This window comes from Pogona vitticeps, chromosome 2, assembly GCF_051106095.1.
Source record: "Pogona vitticeps strain Pit_001003342236 chromosome 2, PviZW2.1, whole genome shotgun sequence".
NCBI classification, from domain to species: Eukaryota; Metazoa; Chordata; class Lepidosauria; order Squamata; family Agamidae; genus Pogona; species Pogona vitticeps.
Window position 1 is genome coordinate 289378238 of NC_135784.1, and position 17353 is coordinate 289395590.

General features: G+C 36.9%; 1 protein-coding gene across 2 annotated transcripts in view; it reads left to right on the forward strand.

The window, feature by feature from the left end:
- HCN1 (hyperpolarization activated cyclic nucleotide gated potassium channel 1) overlaps positions 1–17353 on the forward strand; it is a 237615-nt gene that overhangs the window by 24449 nt on the left and 195813 nt on the right. For both annotated transcript variants that reach the window (XM_078384442.1, XM_078384443.1), the window contains exon 2: positions 12529–12952. In XM_078384442.1, coding sequence (XP_078240568.1) covers positions 12529–12952 — 424 coding nt within the window. The remainder of the gene's footprint in view (positions 1–12528; positions 12953–17353) is intronic.

Genomic DNA, 17353 nt, shown 5'->3' on the forward strand with positions numbered 1-17353 from the left:
AGTAATAAAGTGTTTGAGGCAAAAAATGTGCACACAGTTTATTAACTTTGAGTAGTTTAATTATCCTATGCAAATTACCCATCATATATGACTCAACAATAAAAGTGAAATGCCCCATTTTATCTATCTGCATTTTTCTTGTTTATGGTAGTTTGTGATTCTGAATCCCTCTTCAGTCATTACTTACCCAGTTAAACAATACACTCAGAAAGAAAGAATCAGCCCCTTTCCTCTCTGTTGTTGCTTTCTCTACATGGTGAGTGATGTGCCTGAAGAGGAGAACTTCTTGGTTGCATATAGGCTCCATGTCCAAGGAAGGATCTAAAATTTCCATGATTTTTGCTCATGTATAGAGTGAAATGCAAAACAGAGTTGTCCTTCTTGAAACATGTCCCTCTCCACAGGAAGAAAGGGATGTGTACTGATAAGAAACAGATATATTATGACTGAATAGTGCTCACATCAAGTAAAGATGGATGTATTGCTCTAGGTCAGGGGTCAGGAAACTTTTTTAACCTTTTACCCCCCTCCAAAAAAAATAATATACAGTACAGCAACATTACCCCCTTGATTTGAAAGGAAGGCTCTTGGTCATGTGCGGCCAGAGGAGGAGGAGGAGGGAAGGGGGTTAGGGTCGTGTCCTCATTACCCCCAGGATTTTCATTTTTATCCCATTTGGGGTAATTTACCCCTGTTCTTTGACCACTCCTCTAGGTCAAATCATTGCCACTTTCACATGTCTCCCTATGTGTCCTGTTTATATGCAATTTTTTTTAAAAAAACCACACACTATACATTTAAAATACATGTACTTCCAAAATGTACATGCAGTTTTAAAGAAAAAAATGTAGAGAGCATAAAATGAACACGTATGAATGATCATGTAAAAGTGACATTGGCTAGAACTAAACTAATACACTAATGTGAATTCCTAGTTGATATGGCATCATAAAGCCTTACCAAATTTTACATATCTTAATGTGTTTTGAGAGAGAATGCATTTTTCCAAGTTCCAGCCAATTGATATAAGAATTCAGAATCAGAATCTAATAAAAGATTAATTTCTTGAAGAACCCAAGCAATAATTCCAAGCTAATCCAGTGGCCATTTTGCCAATTTATTTGTTGGAAATGGTAAGTGAGCAGGACTGCCCAATGCAATACGAGTGATCTCATCCTTCTAATACAAGAGGATATCTGCAGACAGAGAAACTACTGCAGTTATGGATGGGATTAGATTGCTTTGCCTATTCTTGACAAAATGAAGATCAAAGTATTAAACCTTCCTATGTGCTTTGCCCCTGATGCAAGTTTGAGCCTTGGATGTTTCCTTTAGAGCAGTGAGGAGAAAGTGTTAATTTCTTTGTGTGGGACTGCAAATCTTCATCAATCTTTGATGGCATACCTAACGGGAAGGGTTGCTGGGAATCAAAGTTCACCTTCATCCATTACTGCTGATTTAGAGAACTCTCTCAATACACCAACTGTAGAGCTGTTAATTAATTAATTACTCAATCAGTCCATGTGTTCATCTGCTATTAAAATCAGTTAACTGACACAAACTTTAGCCAGAAAGGTCGATAAATGTCAAAGATTATTTCTCTTCCATAGGTGAAACACCACACATTATAATTAATTCCAAATTCCTTCTCACTGAAAAGATTTAGTATTGTGTGTGTGTGTGAAACATTATCTTGTTTGTTTTTTCATCAGCTGTTGGTTTAGTTGGCTTTTCCCAGGAATCAATTTTAAGTAAATAAATAAATTAATTAAAAATCATGGACCTTTGCCATCTGCGTGATGTCTTCAATTCCTACTGATAGTGTCTCTCTAAGATTCAGATACATTGGAAAATACATGCAGGTTTTACATGCTATGAAATAGTAGGGGTCTAATGAACAAACACACTGTGAATCTGTTAAAAGCAATAATTCTTTCCAATTTTTCTGTCCTGAAACAAACACTTACTAAAAGATTACTCTTAAAGTTCATCAATATATATTTCAGTGGCATACATTTGTAATATAACCATTTTGTTGTAAACCGCCCAGAGTGGCCCTTGGCCAGATGAGTGGTATAAAAATGAAATGGAATAAATAAACAAATAAATAAATTTCAGAGAAATGCTTCCCTACCTCACAGTGATGAAAAAACAGTCCAGGTGAATCAATGTTCTGTCTGCAAGACTGGAAGCTATGTAGCACTACAAGTCCCATGAGCCACAGAAAAATACAGTATTATCAAATAACTGAAAGATAATGTAGATAATAAATTTATATTACAAAACTTAACTGACCATGAACCAAAAGAACTGTGGACTGAAATAAGGACATAACTGAAAAATAATTTAAGATTATTGTCAGTGCCCTGGTGTTTTCCCAGGGGCAAGAGGTTTTGATTTGATTTGAGTCGAGAGACAGTGTTGCAACAGTAAAGAGGAAGAGCTACAAAACTTTTTTTTAAAGGAAGAGAAAGAAAAAACCATCATAGCCCGAGAAAGCAATGATAGGTCATTCCATCCATCCAAGTCTTCACATCCAGACCGTGTGCACAACACCAGCTACCGAAGGCCTGTGCCAAAGGTACTGAATAAAGAACTCTGGAGGTATTTTATACTCTTAAGTCAGCTAACATCAGGCCTTTAGCTAAGATCACAACACATTCTTTCTTAAATGGGAAAATATTGAATAACTCTCTAATTGCAACACTGATAAGGAGATTCTTCGTAATTGACAAAATAATAACATGTGTGTTCAAAGGACTTGGCTAAGGACCATATTGATTGTCTTTCCAAGGCCAAGTGTCCAGATTTAATTTGGCTAGTATTGCTGTGACAGACAAACACCTTTCTCAATAAGCATAAATCATTTCCATGCAATTACTGACCAGGTCAAGCAAAGGACATATAAAAAGAAATGAAACTCCAAAATAGCACGTTGAAACAGAGCACTAACGTCTATTTAGGCTCAAAAAGGCCTATATAAGGATCTATATACAGTGGTGCCTCGACTTACGACCATAATCCATTCCAGAAGACGGACGTAACTCAAAATGGTCGTAAGTTGAAGTATCATTTCCCATTGAAATGCATTGGAATGCAATTACTCTGGTCGTCGTCATACAGGGCACCACTGTATCTGTTATGTAATACAAGTCAATGTTTTAATAACATTGCCTGGTATTTTTTCAAGGTTTTCCAGATAGAGAATACTCAAAAGTGGTTTACCCTACCCTTCTTCTGGGGGCACATTGGGACAGTGCAGCTTTCCCAAGGCAAAACAGGCTGGCTCTTCTCAGAGGAAACACAGCGAGGAATCAAATTCCCAACCTCTGCTCCACAACCAGATACCTAAACCACGTCCATCTAGCCCTTAATGATGTTTTGTAAATTAGTGAATCAAATTGTCAGATTCCTTTCCTTCTGCATACACTCCCATTTGCACATGTACACACACTTACTGAGAAATATTCATGTGCTTACTCAGTTTTAACTTTGTCAGATTTTTGTCATTATCTTCCAAAAGAATTAAAGCAGAGATTGCATTGTGTTCTCCTTTCAAGCAAAAATTTAAAAAATCAAGTAACCAATCATTGCTAAGACAAACAAGTTATATAATTTTTTAAATTTTCAGGTATTAAGTATTAGTTAAAATGTCCAATAAAAATGAATGAACAGGAAATGTGTAAAAGAGAAAGAAAAGGCATAATGCAGCTGACTTGATAATGTTTTGAAGGGGGGGAAAGTAGCTTATTGCCAGTGATAGCCAATTCTGCACCTAAACTGATGGTATAAATGATTCATCACGAGTTATTTCCTCACTCCTGATTACACTTGATCATTGCCGGTTTGAAAAAGAAGAACTGAAGCATTTACATAACTGAGATTACTACTTAGCTTTAGGGGTAAATATTCTTAAATGAAAGCTTAATGCCTTGGCAGTCATGATATTTGTAAAGTTAAAGCTTGCAACTGAGTGCCCTGTTCTGCATTTTGTTAAACGTGTTAAAGAAAACTGTCAGCAGAAGTCCAGATGTCTTTTATTTGTATTGAGCTTTACAGTATTATTATACAGAAACACTCATATGGAAGACCAATTTAAACATAATCCCAGTTTGAGCTTTCATAGTTTCTTGACCTGCAAACCAGTCAGGTTCTCACTACACCCTTGCTCTTCTCCCCCCCCTTTTTTTTTGCTTTACTTCCAGAAAAACTATCATGTTTTTAAAGCTCTTTAAAACATTTTTAAATGCCCAGCTCTTAAAAAAAAAAAGCCACCAGACAATCTGCATATACCCCCTCCCCCGCCACCTTCAAACCCCAGTTTCCTGGACTGCATGCAACAGAAAAACATGGCTTTTAAAAAAACATGATAGTGATTCAGAAACCAATGCTGACTCCTTGGTGGCTCTTTGTGTGAAGAGCTAGGTGGAAAACTCTAGTCAAATGTTACCAGGTGTGAAATTTGAAACCACCAACACCCCATGGCTGTTTGCAGATAGCATTTGGACTTTCGCATTGATACTTTCTACTGCTGAACTATGGATCCGGCCTGGAAATAAACAAGATGTTCAATTTCTGTATTTTTAATTTTAATATTTTTGCCCACAGCGATTTGTATAAAGAGCAAAATGTAAACAGATCTGTGAGAGTGAGCCAAAAAAGAAGATGGCAGGTGGACTGTATGCCAAAGTCATTTAGAAGTTTTATTTTCCTCATTCAAGCCTGTAAGTTCAAGAGCCTTTAATTCCTCCAAAGTTTTGAATGGGAGGTAGATAGGCATTTGGTGATCCTGGAGCATTTGGTGTGCAAAAAGAGAAAGAGATCATTTCCTGTTGCTTTCATGGTATAAGAGAGAGAACACATTCAAAGCCACAAAGCAACATTATTGTGATAAATAGTCCAATGATTTTAATACTTTGACTGTTAAATTTTGTTTTTAATAGTGTATGTTAGTGCTGTTTTGAAAGAACTGGAACAATGCAATAAGCAGACAAACAAACAAATCTGTTATTAACTTCTGCTTTTTGCCTTGTCTCAATATATTATAAATAGCAAACTATGAATACTATGATTAAATATGGCTACATCTTTGGAAGTTTGAATGAAGAATTGCTCCACGTCAGCAGGTAGGGTAAGCTCAGAACATGAAGAAAATACAACACTCAGTTTTAGAGCACTTTCCAAATGTTGTGGATGGTGAGATGCATCCAGGTGTGACATAATTTGATCAGTAAGGGAAGGATTCAATAACACCAACACATCCCCAGAAATAATTTGAATGTCAGTGCAGATGAACAAATCTGAGACTTGACCAGTTCCTTTTCTTCATATATGATTTTGCGATAACAGAGCTACAGTGCTCAAAAATGCACATCACTAAAAACAGGAAATTGCTAGATGATGGGATGTAATGTCATTTTTCCCATTATATTTTCTAGAACAAAAAATGAGATTGTAATTTCTGGATAGTTCAGTAGTTTAAGTATCTGGCTGCAGAGCCAGAGTTTTGGAGTTCAGTTCTCCACTGTGTCTCCTGGGAGAAGAGCCAACCTGTGTGGCCTTGGGCAAACTGCACAGTCCCAGGGTATCCCCCAGAAGAAGGGAATGGTGAACCACTGTGTATTCTCTCCCTTGAAAACCCTAGAAAGTGTCACTATAATTCAGAAATGACTTGACAGCACATCATGATGATGATGATGATGATGATGATGATGATGATGATGATGATGATGATGATGATGATTAGCAATGTGTGGCTCAGAGCTTGACAAAGTTTATTTGAGGATAAATATATGATTCAAACAGGATGGCTTGGCTGACAATCGTCCTATGGTCTTATGAGGGAATAGGGGAATCCTATTCATGTAAACACGGTGAGTCTTTTTGTAAATAAAATACTTGCATAGGGTGGAAGTGATGCTGCATGCTTTGGCCAGAATGCTGTTGCATATTACTGCATGTGGAAGAAACAAGCTGTTTCTGTGTAATTGTTTGCATCCTTCATGTCCTGTGGTACTCCACCTTCCCTCCAGCAAAGACAAAAGATTTCATACAGGTCAGTGGTGATGGTATCTTTACAGCACTTCAGCATTTCAACAGGGATGTTATCCTTCCCAGTTGAGGGAATCTAAGGCTGCTTTTATTTCTCCTAAAGTTGGTTCGCTGTCCAACTTTTCTAAGACAGGCAGGCACTCGATATTATTTAATGCCTCTTTGGTTACTACATTCTCTCTGGAATATTGCTTAGAGTAGTGCTGCACCCAGTGTTCCATCTGCTGTGCTCGGTCCTGGATGATCATGCCTGTAGCAGATTTCTTCTGTATTCGACCTAATGCCTGCTTGATACTGTCATACATTCCCTTGATGTTACCTGTGTCAGCTGCTATCTGTATCTGAGAGCAGAGCTGAAGCCAATAATCATTAGAACATCTCCTGACGGTCTGTTGGTTTTTGCTATGAGCAACTCAAAGAACCTGCAAGTTGTATTCACTAGGACAGGCTCTGTGTGCTGCTATAGTTCTCCTCTTTTCCTCAATGGCTGGCATCCACTTCTCCGGCTAAAATTATTATAAATAAATAAATAAATAAATAAATAAATAAATAAATAAATAAATAAATAAATACATACATACATACATACATACATACATACATACATACATACATACATACATACATACATACATACATACATACATACATACATACATACATACATACATACAAGTAGTTCCAGTGACGTCGCAGGAGTTGCCAGAACATCACGAATTGCCTCTGGGATTGCTTTCCCATCGGTGGATATAATGACAAGGCAGTGGAGGTTTGAGATCCGAATTTTCCTTCTCCTAGATGGGCTGCCTTCCAAGGCGAATGAGCCCCACCTACCCAGAGCAAATGTAACAGCTTGAATAAAGGTCATGTAATGTGTTCAGGGAAATACATATTTGCTCCTACTACAGCCTTTCACTTGTACACATGAAATTCCTTCAAACTATAGTCAGATTTGTAGATAAAGCTTGTGTTTACTTCCTGATGACCAATCACAAAGCAAAAGGAAGCTAATTTAAAAAATGTGGAGCAATACAAGCCTGTGCAAGGACAATCAGATATTGTTTATTACATCCTGGGGCTCTACTTCCAGGGACATGCAAACAGTACCATATATATATCATATAGTTTGGGCCTGAGTGCATTTTTCCCTCAGGAAGCCATTGATTCTTGTTCCAAGCTCTGCGACTGCAGTATGGTGCTTAATAGTACTTGCACATCATAATGTAATAGATTAAGGTAATCTATTGCATTTGAATACTCTAGAACCATATATTAATGAAAACTCTGCTGGGCATCTAGAAATTAAAGGCGAAAAGGTGGCCTTGGTGGCTACCAGGATGAAAGCAAATTATGAGACTGACGTTCTTTCTTTCTTTCTTTCTTTCTTTCTTTCTTTCTTTCTTTCTTTCTTTCTTTCTTTCTTTCTTTCTTTCTTTCTTATTTATTTAAAATATTTTTATCTTGTCTTTCTGGAGGGCACAAGGACCCAATGCAGCTTACACCAATAAAAGATTGAAATACAATATTAAAAGCTAAAAAACATAAGTATACAAATACTAAAAAGGATCGAACAGATACCACCACCAAAAGACAGCAAACAAAAGCAACACTGAAATTGCATTCAAAGCAGTTAGGGCACAACAATCTGTTTTTTAAAAAACCCACTCAGGCAGCTAGTCATTAAGGGAAAGCTTTCTTGAAGAAAGGTCTTCACTTCTCTTCATGATAAAACTGGGAAAGGGTAAGATCAAAGATGATGATAACCATTTCTTGTATCAAATGCATTTTCTTGTGTTAAGCCATACTTCATATACTTGGCAAAGAAAAGCAGTTGCAATAATCTCTGTCTTTCACAAATGAGAAATACAGTAGTTTGAAAATATTTGGATTACAGTTTGAGGCCATGGAATTGTCCTTGTTTCAAGTTGCTTTTAATTAGTTTTGGTAGTGTTTTGTGTTAAACCCGCTGCTATTTTTAATGTTTCATCTTTCAAAAGCTGTTACTGATTTAATTTTTTCATAATTCGTACTGTTAATGTTGCTGCTACAACAACATTTTTAATGTGCTAGTACTGCATATGGGTTGAGGGTTTTATGATATATTGTTGTTTTAATATTAGGAATCTAATACCATATTAATTTTAATGTGTTATTGGACTCCTGGGAAGGGCTTGCCCTGAGATGTGACATACAGTTGCCTACCTTGGAGGTCTAGTTCTGTGTAAAATGTGATTCTGGATGACTGCCCAGATGGGGATTAATGAAAGTGGTCCCATTTTTTTTAGTTTTCTGTCATCAGAAAAAAATAATGAGCAACTGGTCCTTTTCCTTTCAGAGTTGTAGGGAAATAAATGTGTACAACATAACATGGATGTCTTTGAAAAATGTGCACAGACTTTAATCAGTGGGGGGGAAAGTGCACATAGATGCATACATTAAAAATGTGGGTGAAAGTACATTACAAAAAAGTACACAAATTTCTACATTATGCTAACAACCCTGCTAGGGTCACCGTAAGTTAAGACTTTACTTGACAGCACATAAAACACAATCTGGTGGTAGTGACTGAAAATGATAAACTACCATGACTAGCCAACTACAGTAGTTACAATGTCTAAGCAAGAGGTGTCAATTCCTTTTGTTTTATTTCTACATGTATAGAATAGGCTTTAACAGAAGCATACTTTACTGGGACAATATGCATGCAGTGCTTTGAATGTTTCAAAACACAATGACTGAAACACTGTTGCTTAGTTATGCATATATAAGGCAAGTGATGTAAAATTCAGTTGCTGGTAGCTGGGAATTAATTAGATTCTTGTGAAGTTCCTGGGTACTGGGCTTGTTTCAATGACAGGAAAGGTTCTGGAAAAGATCACTGAAAGATCATTGTTGATTTATGAAAGAAACATAGTGATAGCTAAGATCACACAGTTTTCTCAACAACATGTCACAACAGGCTAATATTTCTTTTTTTGGATAAAAGTCATTAGGTTAATAAATGAAAAGTATGCTGTGGATACTGTGTACTTTGATTTCTGGAAGGTTTCTGGCAAGGCCCCTTATGATACTTTCATAGCCAGACCGGTAAAACGTGAGCTAGACAGTGCGACATGGATGATGTTCCTAATGTTGGGTAGATTTGCAGCTGGTTAATTGATCATACACAAAGAACATTGACCAGATGTTCCTTGTCATCTTGGAAGGAAATGACAAGTTGCGGATTGTAGAGTTTTGCTCTGGGCTCGGTATTTCTCAAGATCTTTATAAATAATTTTGATTTAGGGTATGAGAGAATGGTAATCAGATTTGTAACTTACATTAAGCTAGGTGGGGTAGCTAATAATAGCAAAGAAGGTGGAATTGGAGTTCAAAATGACCTCACCAGATTGGAAACCAAGGCCTGTAAATCATGATTGAGGGAGCTGGGTGAATTTATCATAGAAAAGAGATGGCTGAAGTACAATAGGATAGCTACATTGAAGGGCAGTCATATGGAACATGGAGCAAGTTTGTTTTATGCAGTTCCAAAGGTCAGGATCTTCAGCCATGGATTCCAATTAAAGGAATGGAGATTTTCACTAAATACTAATAACTTCTTCACAATAAATGTTGTTCAGTAATGGGATAGACTATGTCAGAAAGTGAACTCTTCTTCATAGTAGATCTGTAAATAGATTACCTTCTATCAGGCGTGTTTTAGTTATGCATTTCCTGCTTCAATGAGGGGTCACATTAGATTATCCTTGGAAAATCTTACAAGTCTATAATTGTATGATTCTGTTGCATGAAAGGTGTGGAGGAGGAAAACCAGATAATATATTGTCCGATATATTGTATATCTTCCTTGCTGAACACGCTCCGCAACATTTTGGGCTTGTATATGGAAGGAGTCCAAGAGTGAGTTTCATTGAGTTGCCAATGCATTCATGATTAACAGCAGGCACCAGTTCATTTTTATGTAAACACAGTGATAGGTTTTGACAGGGAGGCTGGGAAAAATCTACCAAATGCCACACATCCTTTCAAACTTGCCATGAAATGATAATGTGACTCTTCAGCACAATGGTGAATGTATTCCATCTGCCAGTCATTAGTAGGAAGTAATGACAGATTTTGAACATGTTTAGATAACTCTGGGTGTATTCTAAAGCCAGAGCCCTCAGCCTCTGATACTATGAAACGTGTAAGAATAACTCTTGGAACAATTTAACCAAGAAGAGTTGTGCTCTGTTTTAAGTTGTACTATAACTATACAAACCTAGAATTTTATAATGGTGAAGCATTCAGCATAATCACTGGTACAAACACTCTGTGTCTCTCTATTTGATACTATCATACTGAATTTTGAATCAGCAAGAGCAAATTATAGGCTTCTGGCCACACAGACAGAAAGATTCTATCTAATCTGTCTCCTTGTCCAACCCTCAAAATGTCAGTTTAAAATACTGTAATGTTATGATTGAAGCTATAACATTCCAGAACAAGGAAATTTGGACCACAGGTCAACACTCTCATCTTCACTTAAAACATGACCATTTTGAGGCCTCCTTCTTGTACCTTTCTTTCCTTTCCCAGTAAACATATAGCATGATCCCACAGGATGATGCACCACTTCCTATATAATCACTGATAATGTTGAAGGGCTGAAATGAACCACAGACTTCATTAGTGTCAGTGTTCACAAACAGAAGATTTGCAGCATGGTTTTATTTACCATTACACAGGCTTTACTAGTCCAATGCTATTGATATATGTTTGAGGAAAGGAAGGCTCATTGTTTTTAATAGTCTTGGTGCTAGGTAAGCAGATTCTCTCTCTCTCTCTCTCTCTCTCTCTCTCTCTTTCTCTCTCCGGGATCAAAAAGTGTAGCTCATCTCTTTTGTTTACTTGGGGTAGATAGGGAAAGCACATTTTTTATTCCATAATCACCATTGCATATTGAGTACCTAGGTAAAAGGCACAATTTCAGATGTGAAATTGCAGCATCATTTAATAATAATAGTAGAAAGATTGCCAGAAAGAAAAAGCATGGAAAGATAGTCCCTACTATTCATTCCTTGAAGTGAGACAATATGGAAACCTGTCATCACCTGTAACTATACGGTGGATTAATATTAATTTATCTATATCCTTCTCACCTAGCCTCCCTTCCTCCTCTCTTCTCCTTTCCTTCTTTCTTAGAGTTCTAAGCTTTATTTATTTCACAGATTTCCGTATCCTACTTTTCAGTTTCTGGCTTTGTCCCAAAAGTAACTCCCGACATAGTGTACAAGCATTAAAATTATTATATAAAGCAACATTAAAAACTTCTAAGGCCAGAATCCTATTAATATCAAGCAGTGCAAACTAGAAATAACATAAAGAGGGTGATTCTGCCAGCTGCCTGCCACTTTCTTGAATGTGCCTGAGATGTGCAATTGGTTGTGCATTGTTCATACAGATGAGTGAAAAATGATGGGCAAAATGCAAAAACTGCTTACACTGTTCCCCGTACATGCATATTGTTTAACATTTTGATTTAAAAGATTAAGATTCACCAAACAGAAGAGAAATTAAAAACAAGACCAGATGATCATATACTCAACAATAATATAAAAAAGTAGAATAAAACCCACTCAGTTCACTCAAATAGAAGGCCATGAAGAAAATGAGAAGTGGATTGTCTTAGCAAGCATTCATTTATATATATATACAAGCTCTTTTTTTTTTAGAACAAACCTTTTTCAAGGTAGCTTAAGCATGAAGCCATAAAACACATTAAAACAGTACTAAGGGGGGAAAATTAAAAAAAAAAGTCTTTGGAAAGTTTCCAGGGTGCAACCCTGGCCAAGATAGTTCTGCTGTTTTTACATTCAATTAGAATAAAATATAATTTCGTTCATTACTGTTAGATCTAGAATTTTAACTTTAGGTTGTGACCTGGTCCTCACATGCCACAGAATAAAGTAATGGAATCCAGAGCTGGTAACACTAACATTTTGTGTCAAAGAGAAAGGTGTGTTGCTCTCTGTTGTACCAGTTTCCTTGAAAGTGGAAGCTAACACTTCTGGGAGAAAGAGCCTCTTTCTGTCCAGTTCCCCCTGTTCCAAAAACAAAAAACAAACAAACACGCAAACACCCCACCTCAACTCGCCAAAAACAGTCCAACAAACAAATCAAATAAAGTCAGAGCTGTTTTAAAATAGGCAAGCATTCACTGTCCATAAATGATTACTTCCAGGCTCTCGTACTCCATCAACTCATTCTGCTAACATCTTTATTCCATTTCTAAAGGCTTTGGCACATGAAATGCTTTTCCCTGCCCCGCCAACAGTCCTCTTACACTCTACTTTCTGACAGCATATTGATGACGATTAGTATTACTGTCAAATTCCTTGTAATTTTGCATTAAGTTGTAAAACAATTAAATGCCTAAAAGGGAAGGCAATTCTACACCTTGCTTTGTTCCATAATTATCTTTTCTGTTTCTCCTAGGTTTTACTGGGACTTAATAATGCTTATAATGATGGTTGGAAATCTTGTCATTATACCTGTTGGAATCACATTCTTTACAGAGCAGACAACAACGCCATGGATTATTTTCAATGTGGCATCAGATACTGTCTTTCTTTTGGACTTGATCATGAACTTTAGAACTGGCACTGTCAATGAGGACAGCTCTGAGATTATACTAGATCCCAAAGTCATCAAGATGAATTATTTAAAGAGCTGGTTTGTGGTCGACTTCATCTCATCCATACCAGTGGATTATATCTTCCTTATTGTAGAAAAAGGAATGGATTCAGAAGTTTACAAGACAGCTAGAGCACTTCGCATTGTGAGGTTCACAAAAATCCTCAGTCTGCTGCGTTTATTGCGACTCTCAAGACTCATAAGATACATTCACCAGTGGGAAGAGGTGAGTTGCCATTTTGTGTGTTGTTCAGATATCTGATGCTTTTCTTTTAAAATAAATGAATAAATAAGAGAACATTAAAATGTTTCAGCCAACAGTTGCTGAGTGTGAATAGATGTTTCCTTTTCCCATTTTTAAATTTTTTTGTCAGTTGGCTTTGAAAACCAACTTCATTGGAAAGGTATCTGCAGTGGTGGGAGTTGTGCTAGTCTGTTGAGACCAAAACAACAATTACTTTTGTGCCACATTCGTCTCATGCACATATAAATTTCCTGTAGTAAAAGCTTTCATGGACTGCAGCCGACTTAATCAGGTGCAAATGTAACAGCATTCAAACTAGGAGTGGGTGGTGGGAAACCTTTTCAGAAAGCCTGACATGAGGGGGTGGACACTCCTCACCACAAGAGCTTAGTAAATTGACTGGCATTGTATTCAGATATACTACTAATATCTGGAGGAGTTTATCTTTAATAATAGTAAAGTGAAACATACAAATTGTCATATGGTAGCTTCAATTTTTCCATGATTAATATGAAATGGTCTTCACAGGATGGGGGAGGACTGTGCGTTTTCCACTACTTTAGTGGACCTTAGTGGGAAACACTGTAATTTATCACTTCTTGATTCACCTTCCTTGATTTCTTCAGCAACAGAGACAATTAGTGTAGTGACCTAAGTGGTTAAAAAGATAAATGGACATGGAAGCAGAGATGCCTTACTGTTCTTTTGATTCATGTTTGGGATACTTAGGAAGAGAAAGGAAATATTTTAGGAAATAAGAAATAACAGTTAAATGATGCATGTGATGGGGATGTAAATTTCTCATTTGTACTGACTGCGTAAACATGTCAAGACAACCTATTGTGAGTTTGTTTATCAACATGAACTTTCTCAACTCCAGCATGAGAGTAAGACAACAAGCACTTTTAAGGTGAAGGTTTCCACAATTATGTGCAAAATGTATTTGCACAAAATTAACATATTTTCCTTTGTGATGTAAGGCACATATATCACTCACAGAAAAAAATTGACTGATTATCAAAAGGATGCACACAATCCCTTCAACACTTCTTGTATTACAAGTCCATGTAACAAGGCAGTAGCTGTCTTTTAGTCACATGTTTTGCACAACTTATGTAATTTTTAGAAAAATCTTTCATACAAATGTGACTAACAGAAAATACCTTGCGATCTTGCTGATGAAAACAAAACAAAAACAGTCCAGATTAATGAGGGGTTTACATTTCCATGTTGTGACCCAACAAAAATATTCACATCTTGACAAAAGACACAAGAGCTGAAATTTCACAGCAGACATGAAATGTTTTCAGACACTTACTTCACTTCACTATTTAGTTGATCAGATTTTGGTGCTTTTTTTGACAAGTCTGATAAATGCACTCTGGAGAATTCAGTATTTACTTATGGAATATTATCCCCAACGTCCCAGTTAAGGAGGACAGGATTTCTCAATATAACTTGTAATTTTATGTGTGTTAAACTGTTTTAATTTTAAATTGATGCTCTTACAGTACATTGTCCTATACAGCTTTGTAGCTCAGGCCATTCCTGCTTAAAACAGAAGAAATTAATTAATAAATATCTTCATGTCATCTTTCTGTTACTGTCTGCATGCTGTTTCTATATAATTCTGTTCTTTTTATTGTTTTGTTTCAGTGTGTTTTTAATATATCTAATTTTTCTAAGCAGTTGTCTTATTTCCAAATATGCATTTGCACATGCTGAAGATCACTTTGAAATGTGCAAGAACCACAACTGAATTCTCCTTGCTTCTCTTTCCCATTCCAGCCCCCAGTACCCAACGTAGACTATTATAAATATTTCCTTCATGTCAGGAATATCTTTTTTGGGATAGGTGGAGGATGCACTAGCAGGAATCCTGTAGAATCTATGCAATACTTGTTCTTTTTCTTGGTATCTAATTCATTAATAACCATGAGCTTTTGAGACTAGGAGGCAGTTTGTAAGTTTTATATAGAATGAAATGGCTTTGTGCAGATTGCATTTTCTCTTAGTTTTATAAACTCAAGAATTCAGGCAGAGCTACTCAGTTGTCATTGTGGTCAGCCATTCTGAAAGAAGGTGGGGTCCCAGGCATCGTTACAGTCCACTGAGGGAGGAATCTGCCTCCTCTCCTATCTTTAAATGGTACTGAGTGCAAACCTATGCACTGATGGGGGAAGCCTGCCTGCTGTGCACTGTGAATGCACTGCTAGCTCTAAAGACACAAGCACAGTAAAAATAATTAATACTGATTAAAGAATGTTAAGGAACAAATCACCCTGAGGTGCATGTCCATAAAAGTTCCTTTTGGATTTCAAGCATTTAACATTTAGACTTTATGTCACTGGAGCTATGGCAGTAAGAGATAAACAGCGAGATATTAAAGTTAGTGTTTATGTGTGTGAAAAAGACCCTTTGTGGGAGAAAGAAACCTCTACTTTTTGTGAAGGAAAAACTTTGCCCTATTAAAATGCCTTTTTATGCAAATGTGGCGAGGGTGTTGCAGGTTACTTGGCTATTAAAAAGGGAGTCATGACTCAAAAAAGATTGGGAACCACTGCTCTAATTGAACAGCTCTCTGCTGTAAGTCTGGTTTAAAGATAAAGGATGGTAAGAAGGGAGAGCAGAGGTCTTGACGTTGTCTGTCAGCAGCTAACATATGGATGACAGACTAAACATCCCTAATCACCCTCTTCCCCAGAGGTGTAAAAACTTACTTTTTAAATAACAGCTCCCCAAATCCCAGAACCAGCATGTAATATCTGTTTTTCCAGTTATGTCGAGATGGATTATATTTCTTTCTAAATTACAAAATTGTTTTCTGCATATAGGAATTAGCACATGCAACTTTAATATATATCTCTATGTTTCTTCTTTCCTCCATCGTACTCCCTGCTGGGGTATAGAAGTGGCCATTTTAAAGGCCAGAGGATGCCATTTTGTGCTTTGATTGGATAGATGGTAAACAGATTTTAGTAGGGAGTTAGCTCAAGATACACATCAAAGTAAAGAGGTCAGCTCTGTGTTATATTTGGTATTGCAGTGCTTTTGCCCTTTGTTTCTAAGAGTGGGTCCGGTTGCTGCTGTTTTATACTTCATGATAACCAGGCAGAGTGAGGAGTAATCCCATCTTACCTGAAACACTGAGAGGAAATTGGTGGGTGTTTGGGAGGGAGCAGTCTGTCATGGATGAAATTGCATGCATTTGAAATAGTGTTAAATTTCCACCAAGGTGCTAAAGCAATTTAATGAACTTTGATTCGCCACACATGAATTACTGGTTTTCATTACTATATTGGCCAAAGATTATGAAAATCCTTTGCACCTACCACTTCTTAGGTTGAAACCTGGGGTCTTGAAAACCAAACTATGTGTTTCTTTGAAATCTTTCCCCACCCATCAGTGCATCTGACCATCAATGGGAATGTCTCTTTTTAATCATATTCACTGAAATGCACTGTCTGACTTAAGCAGGATGACCTCTTCTGTATGTGTGTGAGATAGAGAAAGAGAGTTTATATAGTGGCTCATGTAGGTACTCTTGAGTAATAGAAAGGTGAAGCAAATGGTATGAGATCTGGCACCAAGTTTCTCTCCTCCTTGGATTTCTTCCTAGACCTCCATTTTGATTCTTCCCAGTTTCTTGTAATTCCTAAAAACTAAATATCTGCTCATGAGCAATCTTGACAATGTCTTATTGCAGACCTGGTCACAAAATTAATATGGTTTAACCAATAAAAATACCACTTCAAGGAATAAAATTCCATCTCAGTTACTAACCTCTGTGACAAGCCTGGTGAAAACATATACAGGGGAACACAGCAATCTCCTTAAAAGTGTAGCTGGTAATCATAACAGTAGGGTGCTTTAAAGGGCTTTATCACTGGAGAGTTTGAAGGGCAAGTAACATTGCAACCTTAAGTGATGGACTTGACTCAAATAAAATCTAAACATACTAATTCATTCACGCATCCATTCATTCAGTTTATATCCTGCTTTTCCCTCAACAATGGAAATCAAGGCAGCTGACTAAACAGAACAAATATAGGTTTACAAAACTGAATGAATAGAACCATAACAACGTTAAAACACAATATAACAGTCCAACAATAAAATAAAATACAGCACTCACACAGTTAAAGTGGCATTGGCAGAAAGCAAAGTTGGTTGCTGAAGGCCTGCCTGAATGAAAATGTACTGTATTTCCCAAAGCAGTAAGGCACTGCCAGCATAAAGACAAGAAGGATAGAACCAATCTAGCTCATCCTTAGTAGGGAATTCTAGTTTCTGGAAGTGGCTACCAAGAAATCTACCTCACCTCCCAATGATGGAACGAAGAGGCCTTTCCTGAAGTAATCAAACCCAAGCAAGATCTTAGGA